The sequence below is a fragment of the Balearica regulorum genome, chromosome 1 (genome assembly GCF_011004875.1).
Source record: "Balearica regulorum gibbericeps isolate bBalReg1 chromosome 1, bBalReg1.pri, whole genome shotgun sequence".
Lineage (NCBI taxonomy): Eukaryota > Metazoa > Chordata > Aves > Gruiformes > Gruidae > Balearica > Balearica regulorum.
In genome coordinates this window covers 197,320,241-197,340,653 of record NC_046184.1, presented here as the reverse complement: position 1 = coordinate 197,340,653, position 20,413 = coordinate 197,320,241, and the positions used below count along the sequence as shown (strand labels likewise).

Sequence of the window (20,413 nt, the reverse complement as noted above, 5' to 3'; positions counted from 1 at the left end):
GATTCTGTGTCTCTGTAAGGGACAATCCAAGGAGACCCAAGAGGACGGGGCTCGCTGAGGCAGAAGCCACACTCAGGCAGATACGGCCTGGGCTGGGGATCCCTCAGGACACTGCTATGGGGCTGCATTGAAATAGAGCCTGCAGCAAAACCTTGTTAAATTAACCAACACGTCTCCCATGGGATATCACATCTAATGAGCACACCTTGGCACAGGGCGATTTACCAGAAAGCTACAGCAGCAGCTTTCCCCTGCTGAGCTTCCCAGAGGCAGCTGCTTGATGTCCCAGCCGTGGCAGCGCCCAGCTCTCCAATGCTGACCCTTGAAACACAGAACGAGACTAAACCCAGCCAGGAGCTGGTTAAAAACTACCAGAGCACAAAGAACCACATAACTTGGAAACAAATGCTTTCTGGATTAGGTTTCCCAGCACCTCCATTTCATAATGCCCTGCTCCTGCTGCCTGCTGAGCTGGAAGGGAAGGTGAAAGCCAGGGCGGCACGACACAGCCCTCCCTGCCCAGCCCTGGAGGGAACCTGTGTTGGGTCAGCATCATCCCCAGGCCTGGCCTGCTGGCTGAAGGTCTGGAGATCCCTTTTGTCATCAGACCAATATCCCTAAAAAAAAATAAAAATACTATTTCCTTTGTAAATGCATGAGTCATGCATGAGTAACAAGGCTGTTTCAAACAACCTCATGGCAATATAATACACCTCACCAGGATGTTCTCCTTCTCTTACCTTTCTTTCTTTTTTGAGTCTACCCAATTAAAAATTGATTACCTAGCACCTAAAATTTCCCCAACATTTCCCTTACATCTCATAAGGTATTTTTGTCTCTTTTAGTGAAGTGTAATGAATATGTGGAACTCATGGCCACAGGATATTACTGAAGCAAAGAACCTCGAAAGGTTCACTAAAAGTGAATTTTTATGCAAGTGGGAATTATTTTCCTCTGTGGTAACAAGTGATACAAATGTTTTTTATCAAAACAGAGACAAATCACTACCTGAAGTTACAAAGGTACCTCTTCTACTGAACCAATACTGCATAGTTATCCACAGTAGCATCTTCATGTGTCTTTATAAAATATCTCCTCTGCTGGTGTCTGTGAGCTGCAATAGACTGCTGGATCAGGTGGGTCACCAGTTCAACCAATATATCAGTTCCTACATTGCCCTTTTCCAGAGTCATTGCACCACATCGCTCTGCAAGGCTCAACAACTGGCTCATCAAATCCCAAGGATGGCTGTCTCCTGGCTGCATGGTGGGAGCAATGAATAAATAACTCCTGCTGTCATCCGTAGTGGAAAACTGGAAGTGAGGGAGGCAGCAGAACATCCCTGTATGACTGGTATTACTTCCTAGTCTGGTGTTTCTTCAATTAGTTTAATGAAAGTGGAGAGTCTGTGGCCATCAGCAAGTCAAAGTTGTGCAGGCAGGACACAGCAGAAGGGCCATCTGGTTGCAAGAACATCTGTATCCAGGTCTAAGGGCAGATATATCAAGAGGCTCAAGACATTTTAGCCCCCACATCTGTCCTTCTCCTGCCCCTAGTAGGGGAAGAGTCCCCGCTGTGGGGCTTCAGCTGAGGAACTGTGACACCCTTTTCCCGCCGCTCCATGATGCTGCTGATTCCCCTTGACACCCTCCCTCTACAGCTCTTTAATCCCACATTTGCCCTGGGGGCACCATCATCATCAGGAAGAGGGGAAAGTAGCTCCACAGCACCTCTTCAGCCAAATCCTCACCCTTGGGATTTACCACTGCCTTCCCATGCGAAAAATATGGGAAAGAGGGTTTCTTCTCCCCTCTTCTCATTCAGGTTATGGTCGCACCTGCCCCTGGGGAATCTGGGCAGGATGGGGGGAATGAAAGAGTGTTGCTGTTGCACCATGCCCCTACGCACATCTCAAATCACTTCCCAGACAGTGGGGTAAAACATGAAAGATTTAGCACATGAAACCTTTCCTGTAGAAGGATCATGATCCCCATTGAGAGGTGGAAAAACCAAAGAGGTGGAGTTTTGCACTGAAGGTCACAGAGGACACATGTGAAAGGATATCACAGCCTGATTCCAATTCCCTGCCCTGTTCTCCTGTCGTTCTCCTCCTTCCCGAGCCATGTTAAACAGCCCCATAACAGCACCGGGGAGCCTCGAGAATCCCCGTGGAAAGACTCTAGGGAGCAAAGAGTAAGTTCAGTGATGCAGAATGAGACAAGGAAACAAGCAGCCTGCAAACCTCAACAAAGTGGTCCCTACCTCTGCTCAGCAGCTGGGGCAGGGGCTGTCACTGGCGCACTAGAACATCCTCATTGCACAGGGACACTTCTGGGGCAGGGAGGTCTGAAACGGCCATGGGAGCTGCAGGTTGGTAACCTCTTGAAGAAGCATTACATCTCGTGCTCCTGCACATCATCCGACTAGAGAAAAACAGATGTGACAAGATAACGTCGAAATGAAATCCCGAGGGGGAAAGAGAAATCAGGGAGCTTGTTAAGGAGCCTGCTGCCGTCTGGAAGGCAGGAAGAGGCACGCATCTGTGAGAACGTGGCATCTCTGGGGAAGGGCAGCGTGCTTGCAGCTGGCACAGCAACATGAAAGGATGGGGACTAGCTGATGGGCCTGCCCTGCCCTGGAAATCGGATCAGAGGGTGAAGGGAGGGTTGGTTTTCATTTTCAGGGTATGTAGCAGAATCTAAAATAATCACCTCATGCTGATTGTTGTCCTTGGCAGGAACAGTAACTTTGTGGCCCAAAGGGTTTAATTGAAGATACAAGGGGGGAAATGAGAGCACATTGGGCTCTTGATTTGCTAATAGGAGTCTTTTGTGCTGTTTATTGGTTCAGAGCCATCTCCTAGGTCTTAACCCTTTACTAGTTGCCATGAAAACACGTGGTCTTCCTTGACTATGCATTTTATTTTTCAGAGGTAAGAAGAGTTCTTTTTGAGCTTTCACTAAGCTCCCACCATCGGTGCTAAATCTGGGGCATGGAGAGGGAAGAGGAGACCTATGCCATGGTAACAGATGCCTTTGAATTAGTAACAGGTTTTCTAGTAACTGATATTTTCTGTAATTCAGCCCAGTGAACACCAGCTTCACATTGGCCTTCTTTTATGGTAACAAAGTACAAAAGGCTTTTGCTTTTGGTTAGTCATGTAAATCCTCCGATGAAGCCTATTCTAACAGAAGGGTAGTAAAAGGCTGTGCTATAAATAGTGCTGTGTGTTTGCCTGCACTGAGGCAGAAATGTAAGGTTTCATACCTCGGATTGAAGGTCCCGGTCGCTTCAGAGCCAGAGACTGACATTTGCCTTATACTTGTGCTCTTATGTCTGTTTTGTTTTCCGATACAGTCATTTATTTTAAATTGGTCTGAATACATGTTACATCTTGAGAGAGAATTAAGATCTGGCATAGACAAGTTAACTTAACCGTGTAATCTGGTCCAAATGTTTTTTCATAAAACTTGCAGATTTAAGGGAGTTTCTATCAGACCCTAGGAAAAAAAAAATACAGGCAAATTCAACATCATGTAGTGATGACAGACATAAATATTCTAAGCCCCTGAGAAAGCGGCGATAGGCAGCTCTGTGAAGGATGCAAGCACCATTTATGCAGTTGCTGCATGTGAGCATTTCTTATTGGTTCGAATGAAGCTGTTCAGACACAGCGGCTGCGTAAGCAGACCCTAACTGTGGCATGATAATGACTGGATATGGTCTAACTGGAAAGATCAAAAGCTTAATTTGTTAACATGGGGAAAAAGAAGACATCTATAAGCAAAAGAGTAGCAGGACTGATTTTTTCACTGCAAGTTCTGCATTTTTGTACCATTTGTTATCTGTCAGTAAACAAAATCTATTAGTGCAAAACATGAAGGGTAGAAACTCAGAGAAAGACAGATGTGGATGTAATATATCCCTACTGTAAAGACAGACCAAGACTAGTTGAATTCTTTTCTGTCTCTATTTTCCTTAAGAAATACTCAGAACAATCCATTTGATGTTTGTTACCATCATATTTCCGATTCTCTGCATCATTTTAGCAGAACAGATTTTTTTTTATGTCCACTTTAGATTGTGGCCAGTATCTTCACAGCCATAATCAATCAGGAGTAGGTTTTTCACTACTCATATTTACTAAGACACATTTGCCTTTTTTTATTCAGACCTATTTTGTTGCAAAATTAGGTTGTGTTTTCATCTTTACAGGTGAAAAAATGGAGCTGGCCAGGAATGGAACAGATTTGCTTTACATGACATACAGATTTAGCATAATTTCTGTCCTTAAAATACTGTTCAGTGATAGGATTTTTATTTACTTTGCATTCTGCATGTCACCCTGCATGTTCCCAGCTCCATGCAAGGAGCTCAGCACCATTTGTTCCCATGCTGCGGTAGCCTACAGCTGAATATGTTCTTGAAGCACCTTGAGCCACATAGGTGCCCTGGAGGCAATCATCTCCCTGTGAAGCAGGAGAGGACACTGCTGCCCGCAGGGCTTCTGGCTGCCCTAGGTTTAGCTGCCTCAACCTCTCCCAACACCTCCGTGGTGCTGTCGCACTTCTACCCAGTCAACCTCTGCTCATTTGTGACCTTCACCCAGAGGATCTTTAGTCAAGTCCTCTGCCCAAGGGACCTATGAATTTCATGTGACACCAACAGTGAAGGCTGATGTGGCCAGAGAAAGAGCCTTGTCCATGACTTCCATCGTGACACACGGGGGGAGCAGACCCAGCCACACGACTCTTTTGAGTCTGCCCAGAGCAAGTGCTTAAGTGACAGCAAAATTTTATCATAAAGCCCCAGACCACAAGTTCTGAGCACCACCACAGCTAGGTGCAGCTGATCTTGTGGATCAGACTTTAAAATGTGGTACCTGCAGCCTTCTGTAAATCAGGTCACAACTGCCTGGAAAGGAAGCAGTGGAAGTGGGACTCAGACCTCCCTGGTCCAGACCAGCGCTTTTGTCGGAAGGCACAAGCCCTCCCTCCCTTCTGGTGGCAAACCCTTGGCTCTAGGTCACCTCACCTGGGATCCACGTGGGAGTGCTGCATAGAGCCACTTTGTGAAGGGTCTTTGCATAAGGACTAAGCTGGGAGGAGTGGCCGACACACCGGAAGGCTGCGCTGCCATTCAGCAAGACCTGGACAGGCTGAAGAGCTGGGCAGAGAGCAACCATATGAAACTCAGTAAGGGCAAGTGTAGGGTCCTGCACCTAGGGAGGAATAACCCCAGACACCAGTACAGGTTAGGGCTTGACCTGCTGGGAAGCAGCACTGCTGAGAAGGACCTGGGAGTCCTGGTGGACAACAAGCTCTCCGTGAGCCAGCAGTGTGCCCTCATGCCCAAGAAGGCCAATGGTATCCTGGGGTGCATTAAGAAGAGTGTGGCCAGCAGGTCGAGGGAGGTTATCCTCCCCCTCTACTCTGTCCTGGTGAGGCCACATCTGGAGTTCTGTGTCCAGTTCTGGGCTCCCCAGTTCAAGACAGACAGGGAACTACTGGAGAGAGTCCAGCGGAGGGCTACAAAGGTGATTAAGGGACTGGAGCATCTCTCTTATGAAGAAAGGCTGAGAGAGCTGGGTCTGTTTAGCCTGGAGAAGAGAAGACTGAGAGGGGATCTCATCAATGCTTATAAACCTCTAAAGGGTGGGTGTCTAGAGGAAGGGGCCAGACTTTTCTCTCTGGTGCCCAGTGACAAGACAAGGGGCAACAGGCACAAACTGGAACACAGGGAGTTCCATCTCAACATGAGGAAAAACTTCTTCACTCTGAGGGTGACCGAGCACTGGGACAGGCTGCCCAGAGAGTTTGTGGAGTCTCCTTCTCTGGAGATATTCAAACCCCACCTGGACGCAATCCTGTGCAACCTGCTCTGGGTGATCCTGCTCTAGCAGGGGGGTTGGACTAGATGATCTCCAGAGGTCCCTTCCAACCCCTACCAATCTGTGAATCTGTGATGCAGCATCGGCATGGGTTTGTTGTTAGTCTTTGGAGTAGCTGTGGGGAGTTGTACTTTGACAGACTCCTTGCATTTGCCTTGTTCTATTTAGAATAGTAGCTATGGGACTCCATCTATATCTTTAAAAAAATATTGCTTTTTCTTAAGCTGGAAAAAAATACACATATTGGTCAAGGACAATTCTCCTTCATTAGTCAGAACAGGAGATCCCATATTTCCAGGGTCTAACTGAATATCTGAGCCAAGTGCTAAGGGTCTTTGCAGAGCAAAAGGAGTGATGTGTCATTAGAAATGAAGCAGGTTCTTAGTCCTCAGCTGCCACCGCAGCATCCAGGGTTGCTGAAACAAACCTTTGCAGAACCTTTGAGCCTCCTCCCCATCCCCCCCAGGGCACTCTGGAATGGTTTTAATTGGAAGCAGATGTGCAACGTGGTAGGTAGGAGCAGCCATCCGCTCAATGTGAGCTCCTAGTAAATAACTCCTGTACAATCACTTTGAAAGGGAAAAATACCATGATTCAAGGGAAAGGATTTAAAATGAGACTAGTACTCACATACAGTCAGTTGACTGGTCTTTTAGTCTTGCGAATATTCCTTACCAATTATTAGGAGTCAAGAATATTCTCTTCTCTTTCTTGCTTGATAGATTTGCAAATTGGATGGAGCATTCATCTTCAACGAATGGGTCACAGGGAGATTTCCAGGTCACCACTCCCATTGCAAACACTTTTCCAGTAAGGTGGCCATGAAAGTCATAGAGATGTACTGTTAGGAATGATTGATCTTGATTGTAATTGGGAAAGGACTTTTAGCTCAATATTAGAAACTCAGCCTCTTCATCTTGATTTCAAAAAGAATATTTGGGCCAAGTCTCCTGGTTTCAGGAGACTTTTCCATTTTTTTCTGTCACAGTCAATCTGCCAGGCTACTGTAGTCTGGTTTTGTGGAAGGTGTTAATAGCTGCATCACACAGATCTACAGTTATCAAGATTCGTGAGGTTGCTGTACTTTTGCCCTGCACTTCATTGCAATCCATTTGCCCAAAAAAATCCTAGTAGCTATACATGGACACAAGCAAGGTGATCACTAGCCAATCTTCTGCAGCAGGGAATAATTTAAGCCACAACTCTTCTGCTTCCCGATGCATAGGATAAAAGACATAAACATGCAATAGGGGATATAGGCTGAGAAGGCCTGAATGTAAAATGGCTTGTGCAGTAAATCACTGGGAAAACATTTCTTCAGCCTCATTCCAGCTACTGGAAAGAGGAGTTAAGCTTTTGCAAACATAGGATCAATTTATACTGTGTCACCATGTCCTGCTCCTTACTTGCATAATGAGCTTTCATACCTTGTGCTTTGTTGTTCCTTGAAAACTTTTGAGCAGATTTTATTCCAGTTCTTATTCTTGCTGGTTTAGTATCTTCCATGGATAAGTAGTAACATGGAAGAACGCTTAGCAAGGCAGTGCTACTTAGCTAAGTGAAGTAAATAAACTTAAGGATTAAAACTAGACTGATGCAAATGCTTTATGCATCTGCTAAACGCAAGAAATTTAGAGAAGGTTGCAAAACAGAGGTTCTAATAAATGTCACTTCATAGTCATAGCAGTAAGTCCCACTTTTAAAGGTGGGAAATGTAGCTTCCAGCAGACTGCTTTTTGTAGCTGTAACACCACAACTGCAACTCCAAAGTCAATTTGTGCCAAGAGAACCAGCTTCCCTGCTGGCTTCCTGACCAGGAGAACCAGGAAGCAAAGCTGATTTGAGAAACAGAATGAAACTCAGTCCATTTCCATTGTCTAAGAGTTTAAAGGGGAAAAAAACCAACAAACCAACATGCTGATGAAACAGAAGACCAAAACTCTCTCATTTATGAAAGCCCTCCTCTAAGTAATGAATTTAGTCTCGTTATTGTATGATGTTATTAGTAAAACTGCTAAAGGCATTTCTACGTAAAAACGAAAGTGCACGCGTTCCCAAGTATTTTCTTTTATGCTGTTTTGGGGACATAATTCCCTAATGTCTTGCTTTCAAAAGCCTAGCATTTTCCAGTGCACTGAATAGATTGGCTCTGTCTCTCGCTCAAACATCAAAAAGTAACCTTCACGTTCATCAATGAAAAGTGACAACTGATTTTATTAACTGTATTCATTATAACACATAATATGACAGTGGGAATATTTTTCACTGTAAGATTTTTGAATGGAAGAAAAGTGCAGTTAGTCTGAGTTCCTTACATTCATTAGAAGCAAGACTATTGAAACCATCAACATTTACAATGACACATAAGCAAACACCAGAATCAGTGCCAATAAATACACAGAGTACCAAAATAAATATTTACAGAATTAAAAATATAATAAACACTGATTAGTATATCCTTGTGAACTGCCGGGGAAGAAAGACATCTATTGCTATCAGTTAGGTTGTAAATACGTTAAGAATACAGTGATTTGAGGAGACACATACTCATCCAAGTTTGTAGAAGTGGAAAGGAGCAAAGTGTGTCTAACAGTCTGTTATAAAAACACCCCCTGGACTGTTGTGAGCTTTCACTCAGAAAAAGTTGGTGCACACAGACTCGCCAGATTATTAGCAACCCATTTAGATAAGAAGAGCGGGGAGTTCTGGCTTTACTCGCTTGTTATCTTGAATAGGTCATATGCTACCTTACTGGAGGTGGCTGACACAAAAAATACAAGGGAAAATTGTAATTAACAGTGATCTGTCAGCTATAACACGTCTTACAGAAACAGGTTAAGCGACTTCTAACAGGACACATCTGTCCCTTTCAGCACGTAGGAAACCCCGAGAGCATCGGTCTGACAGATGCAGTGTGGAGCAATCCCTGCTACGTTTTCCTCAGCAACACCACGGTATTTAAGCAGAGTTGGGCTGCGATAAAAGACTGAAGCCATGCTGTGTTTTCTGGACTTACTGAGGCTTCATTTTCCACCAACCATATTCATACCTTATCCCCCATTTCAACAGGGCCACAAGCCTCCACACTAGAGCTTTTCTGAGACAGACTCTGCTGACAAACACAGCAAGGACAATTCAGATGGGGCCAAATTATGGGATCTTCACTCAATTGACACCGCTAACAGATCCACTGATTTCAGAGGGAATACTGGTGGACCGAGATATTGCCCAGCTGTTGCAATCTGTCCCATGGCAGAGGATTTACTTCAGTTTTACACAAAAGCAACAGCTTTAATCTTGCTTGCTCTTTTGAAAAGCAGGATAACATTGCTTATATCAAGCCACGTTACTCCCAGAAAGTTACTCCCACTCTACCTAGGACTTGGTGCTGCTGCTGCACAGCGTGTCTCACACTCTCCCCAGTTGCCCTTGGGCTGCAAGGGTGCAGCCAGTGCTCACCCCCCTGCCAAGGGCTTGGGTCTTCGCATCCCCCTGGCAAAATGAGGATGGAAGAGCAGTGAGATGCCACAGGTCGGTGCTGGGCTACAGGGGATTTGTGAAGTCTCTCTGCTAAAAGTGCCTTCAGAAACGAAAGGCACTGCTCAGGTGCTGATGAGAGCACTCACACCGCAGTCCACCGGCAGGAGCACTGGCTTCAGCACCCCCAGACTCACACAATCTGGCTCCTGACTCAGTGTGAGCAATCCGAGCATCAGTGCAAGACAAACATGAGCCAGGTTTTATAGGTGTATGTTTAACTCTCTTTTTCCACAAGGAAAGGAGGTCCAGCCCTCGCTTTCATCCCATCTCCCAGTCACTCTATCAGCCCTCCCAGCACAGCACCATCACCACCCTGGCTTTTCCTGCTGCTGTCTACTCTGGCAGACACCTCCACATGGTGACACCCCACACCCCTCTGCCAGGACCACATGGCAAGGTCAGCCAGCCAATTCTCCCAGTGACAGTGCCTTGCTCCCCCAGTCCACAGGGCACAGGTGAGTTGGGGCCAACCTTCCCCTTTGCTGCCATTAACCAAGAAACATCACCAGATGTGTAGCTTTTACATTTTAAGGTCAGGATTAATTCAAAGCAGATGTAGCCAATTTTCTTTTACGAGCACATTATGTTCAAAGCTTCGAATGCATCTGCATAAAAAGCCCATGGAAACAACCTGATACTGAAATAGCAACTGTTTTGATGCAAGATCATCCAAAATAATAAAAATCTGTTGAAGATCTTACCATTCAGTCCCTACATACTGTTCTTCCCTAAAAATGGATTTAAAATGTGGCTGTGTAATAATTAAAGGAAGGCATCATTAGTTACCATATCAAAAAACATGAAAAATGACACAATAAGCAGGGGTTTTAGCACTCTGGAAAGGATCTGGTCCTGCTTTTGCCACCACAAGTTAAATTAAGGAAGGCAGTGATTGTGTTAGCTGTAATTTAAACATGCTGAGCACTAGAGTTATGTGCGGGAGTGGCTGCTTGTTAAGATGGAAAAACAATGGAAAGACATGTTTTGCATTCAGATCAGTGAAAATACTACTACAGTAATATAAAAGACTGCACAATCACCTGAATAATGTTAATCTTTGAAAAAAAGGGAAGACTTATTCAAGAAACACTTCCTATTTCCTTAAATTTAAGAGATTAAGGACCTTTGCCAGTTCTTACCGGTGTCAGTGGAAGCTTTGTGACAGCAGAACTGGACCTTGGAAAGAGATTGTCATGTTGGCAAATGCCAGTTTTCTAACTTTGTGGCCATAGCCAGATTAGCTTCTATTGCAGAGCATTGCTTGGATGTGATGTTAAAGTAGGCAAAGCAATCTTCTTCTTTTAGCCATTGCTACAAGAAGCCTTTCAGCCTAGCAGTTTAAACTGCTCGCCCTGTGAAATACATAACCTTTTCCTCTCTCCACTACAACTTTGGTTCTAGTTAAGTATGTACAGAAAGGAATAAGAAGAGCAATTCCTACCAAAGATAATCTGGGCACAGTCTCCATAACAAACAGCTTCTGGGCCTTCCTACAAGGGTGACAATACTTCCTTGCCAGATTTGCTAAATTGTCCACAACAGGAAACTGGAGGGACACATTCCACTCTATGCAAAATACTACTCAACATCCTCGCCCACATGTATGAGATCACACAGCAGAGATCTCCATTTTAAATATCTTTGCCGCTTGCTCTGAAGGTGAATTGATTTTTTCAAGACCAAGAAGTAGGAGCAAAGACCTCCTGAAGAACACACTGGCAGCAGCTTCTCTTTCTAGTCCTGAAAGGCTAGATCAAAAATCTGTTTCCCAAGCAACTGCAGTATGGCTGAGAGGGAATGAGAGACAGAGAGAAAAAAAAGAGGGGTCCCAGGGAATAGTACTGTTTTGGATGGAGAAGCCCTCTAAGGCAGGAAGAGCTTTACCAACCTGCTTTTGCAGGAATAAAGGCCCCCAGGACGTGGCTCGAGTGGTTATAGCACTTACTCCTTTGCATATGACAAGTTCTTGCATTTGGCTCTACATGAAATGGACCTAGGATACACCAAATCAATGCTGACCATTCCTAGCTGAGATGCTCACAAGGAAGACAAGATGTGAGCTAATGATGAGCTAAAAAATGCCTGTGAGTCAAATTCAAAATAAACTGTCCCCTGAACACAAACAGCAAGACAGATTCAGATACCTCCTGCTCACAGTAAACAGCACATGAACTCATGACAAGGGAATCCCGTCATCCCATCCCTCCCATCCCTCAGTGGAAGGGAGGGATGTTCAGCGGGAACCAGTCCCAGGCCACTGAAGAAAACTGACAGTGTGTTCTTGCCATTGAATCTCAGAAAAGTCAGTTGCTGTGCAATTCTGCTCGGACACGTGGGGTTATGTCATCGCAATGAAAACATAAACAAAGCAAAAGAAAAAAAACCAAACAAACCAGCCAAAATAATAAAAAAAACCCCAACCAACAAACCCTGCAGAAGCTGTCACATGTAAACTCTGCCAAGACTCATTTCTGCAGCATCTCTGAGTCGGTGTCAATTTGTTTTTCAAGACAGAAGCCTCAGCCTTTCATATCAATAACTATGAAAATAAATTTTCAGGCCACCTTGCTTAGAGTCCCCCATTGTGGCTGTTAGATAACCATCTGCCTTGTAAGTGGCTATTGTTACTGTGAACTGTCCCTTTCATACCATTATCTTGCTGAAAAGTCTTTTCTGAAAGTAGTCCATTAGAGCAGGGGAAAAAAAAAAAACCTCCGAGCATGGCCATGTAGCAGAATCAATGGCTCCCTTTGATCTGCAAGCTCAGTCAGTACTACAAAATTAAGAAACAACAAGGTTTTGCTTTGCTAAGCAAAGCCTGTTAATTTGGCTCATCCACGCTTATAGCATCTTACTGAAAATGCCATCTGTATCAGACGTTTTGAAGACTTTGGTGCAATATTCACTTAGCTTAGATAAATAATTTAGTAAGATTCATTAAAAAATAATCAGTGAATTAATTTTCATAGTGTACATCTATGTAATTTTTAAAATTCAGTCCTCTACTACCCTGAATGGCGGTGAGGATATTCACAGTGGATGAAGAAAATGCTGGTGATTGATGGAATAAGACTGAACATAGATTTTTCTTATTCTAGTCATGGAATTTCTTCTGAAATCTACTACGTGTGTTTGAGTCCTATTACTGGCAAGAGCAAAATGCATACGCACTACAGAGAAAATAAGTCCCTTTATGTCTGTTGCAGGCCACACATATAGTACAGGAAACTTAACTCCTATCATGACAAAAGGAGTCCACAAAAACATCACTTCATGCTACCGAAAGGAAATCTTTTATGCTGATATATAGGACAGGAATGTATACCACTGAAATCACTGTAGATAGCTATAAAACACTACGTAATATATAGAAATAGCCTAAGAACATACAAAATTTACCAGTAGTGACCTGAAAGCACAAAGAGTACATGTAACTAAATGCCAAGTCCTGATCTATAAAATCCTTTATGAACGACATACAAGCTGGTAATTACAAAGCATCATTCAGACCACAAAATAACAAATAAAACAATGAAAGAAAAGTATTCTTTAAGAAAATCAAAATGATGACAGCATTGGGAATGTTACCTTTGGGACTCAGAACACCATTTCTACCTTGACACCTACCAAAGCCAAGGAAAATATATGCTTGAACAGGGTAACATAAATAAGAATGCAAACCACCACAGAATGCCTCAGGACTATTACCTCTTTCGGTCTCAGCCTTTAAATCCAGCAAGCCATTAACTGTTTGTTCTTAGGCATCTCACAGTATTTTACAGGGATCTTTAAGGAATTAAATATAGGTCTAAAGAAAGCCTTTGAACCTCCTTCCAATGATTGTTTTAGGCATTGTGTGGAGTTATACAAATATATTTCTATGAAAATTGAAAGCCCTAGTAAATATTAAATATTCTGTTACTTTTCGAAATAAAAAACATAGATGGCTTAAAGACAAAAGTGAGTTTTATAAATACAAAGTTAATTTGAGCATTAAATTGTATTTTTACTCTCACACAACCATTACCCTGAATCAACGTCAGTACGTCGCAATGATTCAAAATACTGACGCCCTACTACAAGCTACTTTCCCATTTTCCTTTTAAGGATATGATTGTCCTTAAAATATGTACATAGCAAGCAGCCAAACGAACCACCAAGAGATTTGCAAAATGTACTTACGCTGGGTATGCGATAGAAAGCTCGAGAGAGTGACTGAGGAGCACCTGGCCTCGGCAGGCAGCGCGGCCACCCTCCCAACCCGCGCTCGACTGCCAGCCCGGGGCTCCCCGCTCCGCACCAGGGGTTAGCACCGCGGAGCATGCAGAGGACGGAGGAAAAACGGGGCAGAAAACAAAGGAGAGAGAGAGAAAAACGAAGGGAAGCCAAAGCATTTTAATGATGATTCGTGTTAGTCATTACGTGAGAGGGAGCTAGTCTAATGTCACTCTATTGGTTTCTCAATACAGACATGCCACAATGCAAACAAAACGCGTATGATGAATAATTGGCCACACGAGTCCTATAGAGATGGTAGCTGATACCTTCTAGGGGTTTACTCCTACTACCTGTACTCACTACTTCCAGTTTTTACGGTACTGCCCCAAGCTCATCACATCCTCCCTCCCTCTCAACTTCCAGTACCCTATAGAATCTCTCTGCACAATTTGTCCTTACAACAAAAATGGGGAACTATGATTTTCCTGCAGAGCTGTCATGCAAGGAAAGATGTGTCCCTTACAGTCAAACGAAAACAAAAGAACACAAAAAGGAATGTTATGTTTAGGGCTGAGGACCAGGATAATATTCCATGTTCTATACATTCATCCTTTTGAGGGTATTTCAGCTTTAACTTTCTAAAATGCACAAGCAGAGTCAGGCCAAATGCAAATCCCTTTCTCAGGCAAAGGAAATCACCGCCAGATCTACAGCACGTCCCCTCAGCCTGTACGTGGGAGCACGCACACATGGCCATGTTCACAAGTGCGAGTGTGCACGAGTGTGCACCTTCGCCCGGGTGCGTGGACTCTAGGAGGAGGTACGTTCTGACTACACATGCATATGTACAACACATCTGTGCGAGCAAGCATGTAGAAAACCACACACATATATGTTAGAAATGAAACATATAAAATAATCTTCTTTGAAGTGTATTAAGGTTCTTATGCAAACCATGAAAACAGGGACTGATCAGGAAAACTAACACTTTCTCCCTGTTCACTGGGGCGTTGCAGTTCGGTATTAAATCCTGCAGTAATTTCAGAACTAGATGCCAGTTTTACCCTTGTGACTGTAAGGTCATTTCCCCAGTGAACGACATGTATTATACATATATACAATTCTTTCTTATTATTTAATTTCCTGGCTTTTTATGGTTTATCTATAACCTTAATATCCTTCAAATGTATATTCTGTATATTTATTTTCCTTTTTTCTTTCAATTTAAGAGACAATAAAACCAACTGCTATGTAAGATCAGACCCATTAGCTTCCTTGATGTGAATTTAGGATTCTCTGCATAATATAGACATGTATATTTTCAAAATGTATATTATTTTTCAGATACACTGGAGCATATATTTTATATTAACTGTGGTCTGATGATTAAATACTTATACCAAAATATTTTGTAAATACATAACATATACCTTTAGACTTCAGTGATTTTTGGAGCTTTTTCAGTGTATCATAAAAATATGTCCTCAGGCACATTAAAACCCTATTAAATTTCTTTGAAATGTTGTCAATGCCCATGTACAGTAGCCACTATTCAAAAATGTCCTGGCCATTAACACATAATCTCATAAGATCCAAGCTCATCAGACCATTTTATGTACCACTAGCTTAGCATATTTCTTTTTCTCTCTTAAAGTAAAATTATTCTGACGTTATTAAGAATGAAAATAAAAAGCAACAAGAACCCAAACTTTCTTTAAATAGTCAAAAACTAATTTTATATATTTTAAAAAATAATAATTAAAAAACATGTTTCTTTCCTGGGTTCCTTCTCTGTAAGGTTTAAGCCCAGAGCAACTTTGTCTAAACCCCTGAAAATAGGGGTTTGCAGTGGCAATGCTGTCAGAACCTCAGCTCTGACACACGGAATGTGCCACTGGAATAAAATCAGCACTTCAGACTTACTTATCTGGGGATGCATGAGCCCATACAAAACAGAGTTTTGCTCTAATTTAAGGTACTTACACAAAGTTCTATCATTTTAGAACTCTAAAATTATCTACCTATAAAAACTAACTCTTGCGTAAACTTTAGATAATACAGACGGGTGGGGTTTTTTTATAAAAAATCTGTAGCATTGAGTAAATCTGCTAAAATATGTATATATTTACACATGGCAAGCAAGTTATTGTATAAATGTGAACTGTGTGTATATATTGGCATTTAGTAAAATGTTTCCCTGAACCTGACTGTATGCATTATCGGACAAGTATTGATGTAAACACCTGAATCTATGTCAGGTGTCTCCGTTACCCATTTACATTAGACCAGATCAAAACCAACCAGACAGACAGGCAGACAAACAAACATATGTTTTCCTGTTAGACAAGTCCACCTAACTCCTTAGTTAGCTACTGCACACAAGTCAATCAAGTCTGCTGCTGAGCAGTGCTCTCGTTCCTACAGCAGGTAAAATACCTGTTAGGTTGGTTGTTTTTTGCTTGGTTTTTTTTCCAACATCTTGTAGAGCAAACATCGTTTTCCGAGCCAGGCGCCCACCCTCCACTCCTCCCCCAGAAATGATTAGAAGGTAAGTGTATTGGAGAACCTCTCATGTCGATCCTTTTGTAACTCTGTTCCCTTGAAGAACTCATGGCACTGCTTTGCATGAGGAAGGATGCTCATTTAGGTTCATAATCCAAGTCCTGCTTCCAAAAAGGCATGTAAAAATGAACCTCCCCAGTGTTTAGTGCTGCAGAAAAAAGGTACAAATGTAAAAAAAAGTGCTCAAAAAGAAGTTGACTTTCTATATCACCATACAGTCTAGTAAGAAGGGATTCAGAAGTGCAGGACCATGGAGTACAGTGAAGTAAGCCTTTCAGGTGCCTTTCTTCAGGTGATGCAAAACTAATTCATTATCTGTGGTCTCCTTTCACATACCGACCCTGCTGTCCGTCTTTGTCTCCACCTCTTATTCAACTACTTTTTGGCACTGTCCTGGTACATGGCAGCTTTCACCGTTGTCCCTGCTAAGCCCCTGTTACTGACACGGCGTACCAGCACTTTAGAGACAGGGATTTTTGTTCTGTGCATCTCGCTTTTGGCCAGGTGATGGTGTGCGACGTGATGGCTGTTACTGGTGTCTGCTCCATGGCTGGCAGGATGCGACGAAAGGTGTTTAATGCTGATGGGTATCTTGGAGTCCTTCACTGTGCTTGAGGGTGTTTTTAGTGAGCATGTGGTCGTTATTGGAGACACGGGCTTGGAGCGTGGCATGCAGGTGACCTCTTCATCTGCAGGCCCCGCTGGTGGGTTCTCATCTGGCTCAGTGTAGAGGTCATAGAGAGCATCCCCGCTGTAGCTGTCCCTAGGAATGGTCTCCTTCTGGATGCTCGTGGAACTATCTTCCTCAGGACCAGGGGTGGTGGAATCCCAGTAGCCCTCGTCGCTGTTTGGGACTCCTTCATGCTGCTCCTTCTCCCTGCCCTTCTGCTCCTCTTTGTGGTTGAGGTGAATGGGGATTTGGTGGAGGCCACCACGTTTCACCGCTGCCCTGTTCTGGGCCCCCTCGGTACCTCGGCTCTCCTTCAACCCCTCGGGCTTCTTTGTCCCTCCTCCTCCTTCTGTCTGGGTCTCCTCCGTCTGCGACAGCATATCCCAGAACTCCTGCAGGTAGGTGTCGTCCACCTGGTCCGGGCTGGCCATCTCCTCCCCTCCTCCCTGGTAGGCCACCATGGTGGGGTGCTTCTTGGAGGCACCCAGCTTGCCGGCCCCAGGGGTGCTCTTCTCGCAGCCGCCACTCCCGCTGCCCACATCCTCCTCATGGTCCGCAATAATATCTCCGCAGCCTGTAAGAGAGTCAAAGCTTTTCAGTGAAGTCACGTCAGCAAACATCAAACAAATACGATCAATCGATTGTTCTGAGGGTGGATCAATAGAGGAAGGGTCAGGGGCGGCTGCCGTCTCTTGACCGCTATCACAGTGAGGTTCAACAGGGGGGATAGTCGTTATTGGAATGTCACCTGTTATGGCCGCATCCTTCGCAGTCCCAACCTCTCCGGCGCCCGGGTCTGGTCGCTCGTGGCTGAGCTCCTCGGGTCGCCTTCCAGCAGCGGCAGGGTCCTCCCGGGGCGGGGGGCTGCTGTCCCGAGGCTCCCCACCTCCCGCTTCGGGCTTCTCAGCCGAGGCGTGCGCCTCGCCGCTGCGCTTCTCCCGCGGCGATTCCAGCCCGATGTCTCCTGCGCTGTTGGGAGTTTCAGACAAAGGTTTTGGCGTCTCCTCTTTGATGCACTCCAGGCTGGCAGTCAGAGACCCCGGCATAATAAGCCCGGACTGGATCTCCGAGGTTTCCCCCCTCTCCTCCTTGCCATTTTTGTCCTTTTTATGCCATCGCATGCTGCTGAAGATCCCTTTCAGCCCCTTCTTTTGTCTGCCGCCAGCCCGCTGATCCGCGCTCTCCGCCTTGCCGTTCTCCGGCCTGCCGTTCTTCCGCAGCAGGGAGAAGAAGCTGTGAGACTTGGCCACCGAGCTGCCGGCGGAGACGCCGAGGCTGCCGGCCGGGCGGCCCTGTGCCTCCTTGCTCTGCGGGTCGCCGCCGCCCGGTTCCTCCTTCTTGCTGCTCTCCAGCACGGCGTCGGCCAAGCCGTCGTGCGTCCGACTCCGCACCATCCCCGCTTTGCTGGCGCCCTTCCCCTCCCCGCCTTTGCTCCTCACCCCGAAGATGCTCGGCATGGTGCCCCCGGATTTCCTCCTCTTGAACAGTTTGAAGGCGGTTTTGTTAATCTTCCCCGACGGCTGCTCGGCGGCCGGAGGCTCGGCACAGTCGCAGTGCGAGTCCATGTCTGCCGCTGCCGCCGCCGCCGCCGCTGCCGCCGCCGCGGCCTCCCCTCCGCCGCCGCCGCCGCCGCCCCGGTGCCCGGTGCGATCCCTCACTGACAGCCCCGCCGCCGCCGCCGCCGCCCGCCCGTCTCCATGGCAACCCGGAGGGGGGATAAGCCGCTTTTCCTCCGCCGCGGGCCTGCGCCAGGCCGCCGTCGCCCACTCTGAATCAACCTGAGCCGCCGCAGCTCCGCCGGCAGCGCCCCTGCCTCCACCCCTCCCCGGAGGGGCTTATATAACTTAACCCCTCTCCTCCTGCGGCCGCTCCCCCACGCCCCACGCGTGGGCAGGGCCGTGTCAGCGCGCGCTGCCTGCTGCCTGCCGCCGGGGGAGGCGCCCCGCGTGGGGGGCGAGGGCCGCGCCGTCCCGACGCCCGCCGAGCGTCCCCAAGGGGGCCCGGCCGCGGTGGCGGCGAGCGGGCCCGCTCTCCTCACCCGGCTGCAGCCCGGCCCAGCCCCGCCGCCGCTTCGCGCCGCCTCTTCTTCCCCTCTGCCACCCAAACCCGGGTCCTCGGGTGCCCCGCGCGGGGGCGGCGGCTCCGCACAGGGGAACCCGGGCAGGCAGGGCTCAGCTTTCATTTACAGGAGCGGCTCACTTCGCTTCTGTGTCCTCCCGGCACAGTCACGCAGCGCTTTAGACCACGGACGTTGCGTGATTAAAACCATGCGATGCGAAATGCAGCGACGCACCAGCAGCGCCGAGGGAACGCGGGGGGCGGTGGGGTGGGGGGACACACGACATTCGGCAGGTGACGATGCACAGGGACGGACGGGTGGAAACATGGGACACCCAGGCTGACCCCAGGAGGTCCGTACCCCCGGGGGGCAGAGGTGAGGGATGCCAGCCTCGCTTCCCTTCCTCACTTCCTCCTCTCCCGCCTCACCAGGACGACTCACATAGTCCCCATGTCCCTGTTTCTCGCCAGTGCCCGAGGCCTCATGTCCCCATCGGTGACCGGAGGGGATCAGTGGCACGAGCTGGGGCACAGCCCAGCCCTCATTCTGCTCGCCTCCCCTGCCAGGGAGGGGGAGCCTGGTGGCAGCCCCCACACAAGCCTTTTCCCAGGCCCTGCATCCCCTGCACGCCATCATGGCACCCAAAGCATGGCCATGATGTGCTGCCACTGGGGATGATGGCCAGCACCACTGCCATGTTGGGGTGGCCAGTGGCACCCTGTCCACAAATCCCCTCACTGGCTGCAAATCTATCCCAGATGCAAAATAGAATAGAATGGAATGGAATGGAATGGAATGGAATGGAATGGAGTAGTTCAGTTGGGAGGGACCTACAACCATCATCTGACCACTTCAGCACTGATGGAAAGTTAAATCATGTTGTTAAGGGCATTGTCCAAATGACCCTTAAACACTGACAGGCTTGGGGCATTGACCACCTCTCTAGGAAGCCTGTTCCAGTGTTTGACCACCTTCTTGGTAAAGAAATGCTTCCTAATGTCCGGTCTGAACCTCCCCTGGTGCAGCTCTGTGCCATTCCCACGTGTCCTGTCACTGAGTACCAGGGAGAAGAGCTCAGCAGCTCTTTTTGCAGTTCCCCTCCTCAGGAAGCTGCAGAGAGCCATGAGGTTGCCCCTCAACCTCCTTTTCTCCAAAAGAGCCAAACCTGGCTAAATTAACCTGCCCTGAGCTCCAGACTCGCTAGACAACACCTCTACCGTGGCTCTCTTGGGGCCAGGTTATTTCGGCTGCAGACCTGCTTTCAGCCAGAGCTGTAGTAATGCATGTACCCTGGCAGCCTGACTCTGCTATACAGCATTAGTCTGGGCTCCTCAAAACAGAAACGCTTGTCTGGGTTTTAGGTCTAAATGCAAGTGAGAACCACTAAAGAGAAGTCATATGTGGGCCCTCTGGCTTGGGGCTAGGTTCCGCTCCCTTTGAAGTCAGTAAAAGGTTTTGCCATTGACTTCACTGG

At 46.5% G+C, this 20,413-nt stretch overlaps 1 protein-coding gene across 2 annotated transcripts in view; it reads right to left on the bottom strand.

The window, feature by feature from the left end:
* The window catches only part of AMER2 (APC membrane recruitment protein 2), a 33,874-nt gene extending 14,977 nt beyond the window's left edge, over positions 1-18,897 (bottom strand). Inside the window, exons 1-2 of one of the 2 annotated variants that reach the window (XM_075742150.1) lie at positions 17,629-18,895; positions 8,097-17,454 (exon numbers count right to left, since the gene is read on the bottom strand). In XM_075742150.1, the coding sequence (XP_075598265.1) occupies positions 16,586-17,454; positions 17,629-18,445 (1,686 nt within the window). In that variant the 5' untranslated portion in view covers positions 18,446-18,895 and the 3' untranslated portion in view covers positions 8,097-16,585. Of the gene's footprint in view, positions 1-8,096 lie in introns of those variants that run through there. The other variant, XR_012833385.1, reaches the window with a different exon arrangement.
* Positions 18,898-20,413: the final 1,516 nt, after the last annotated feature.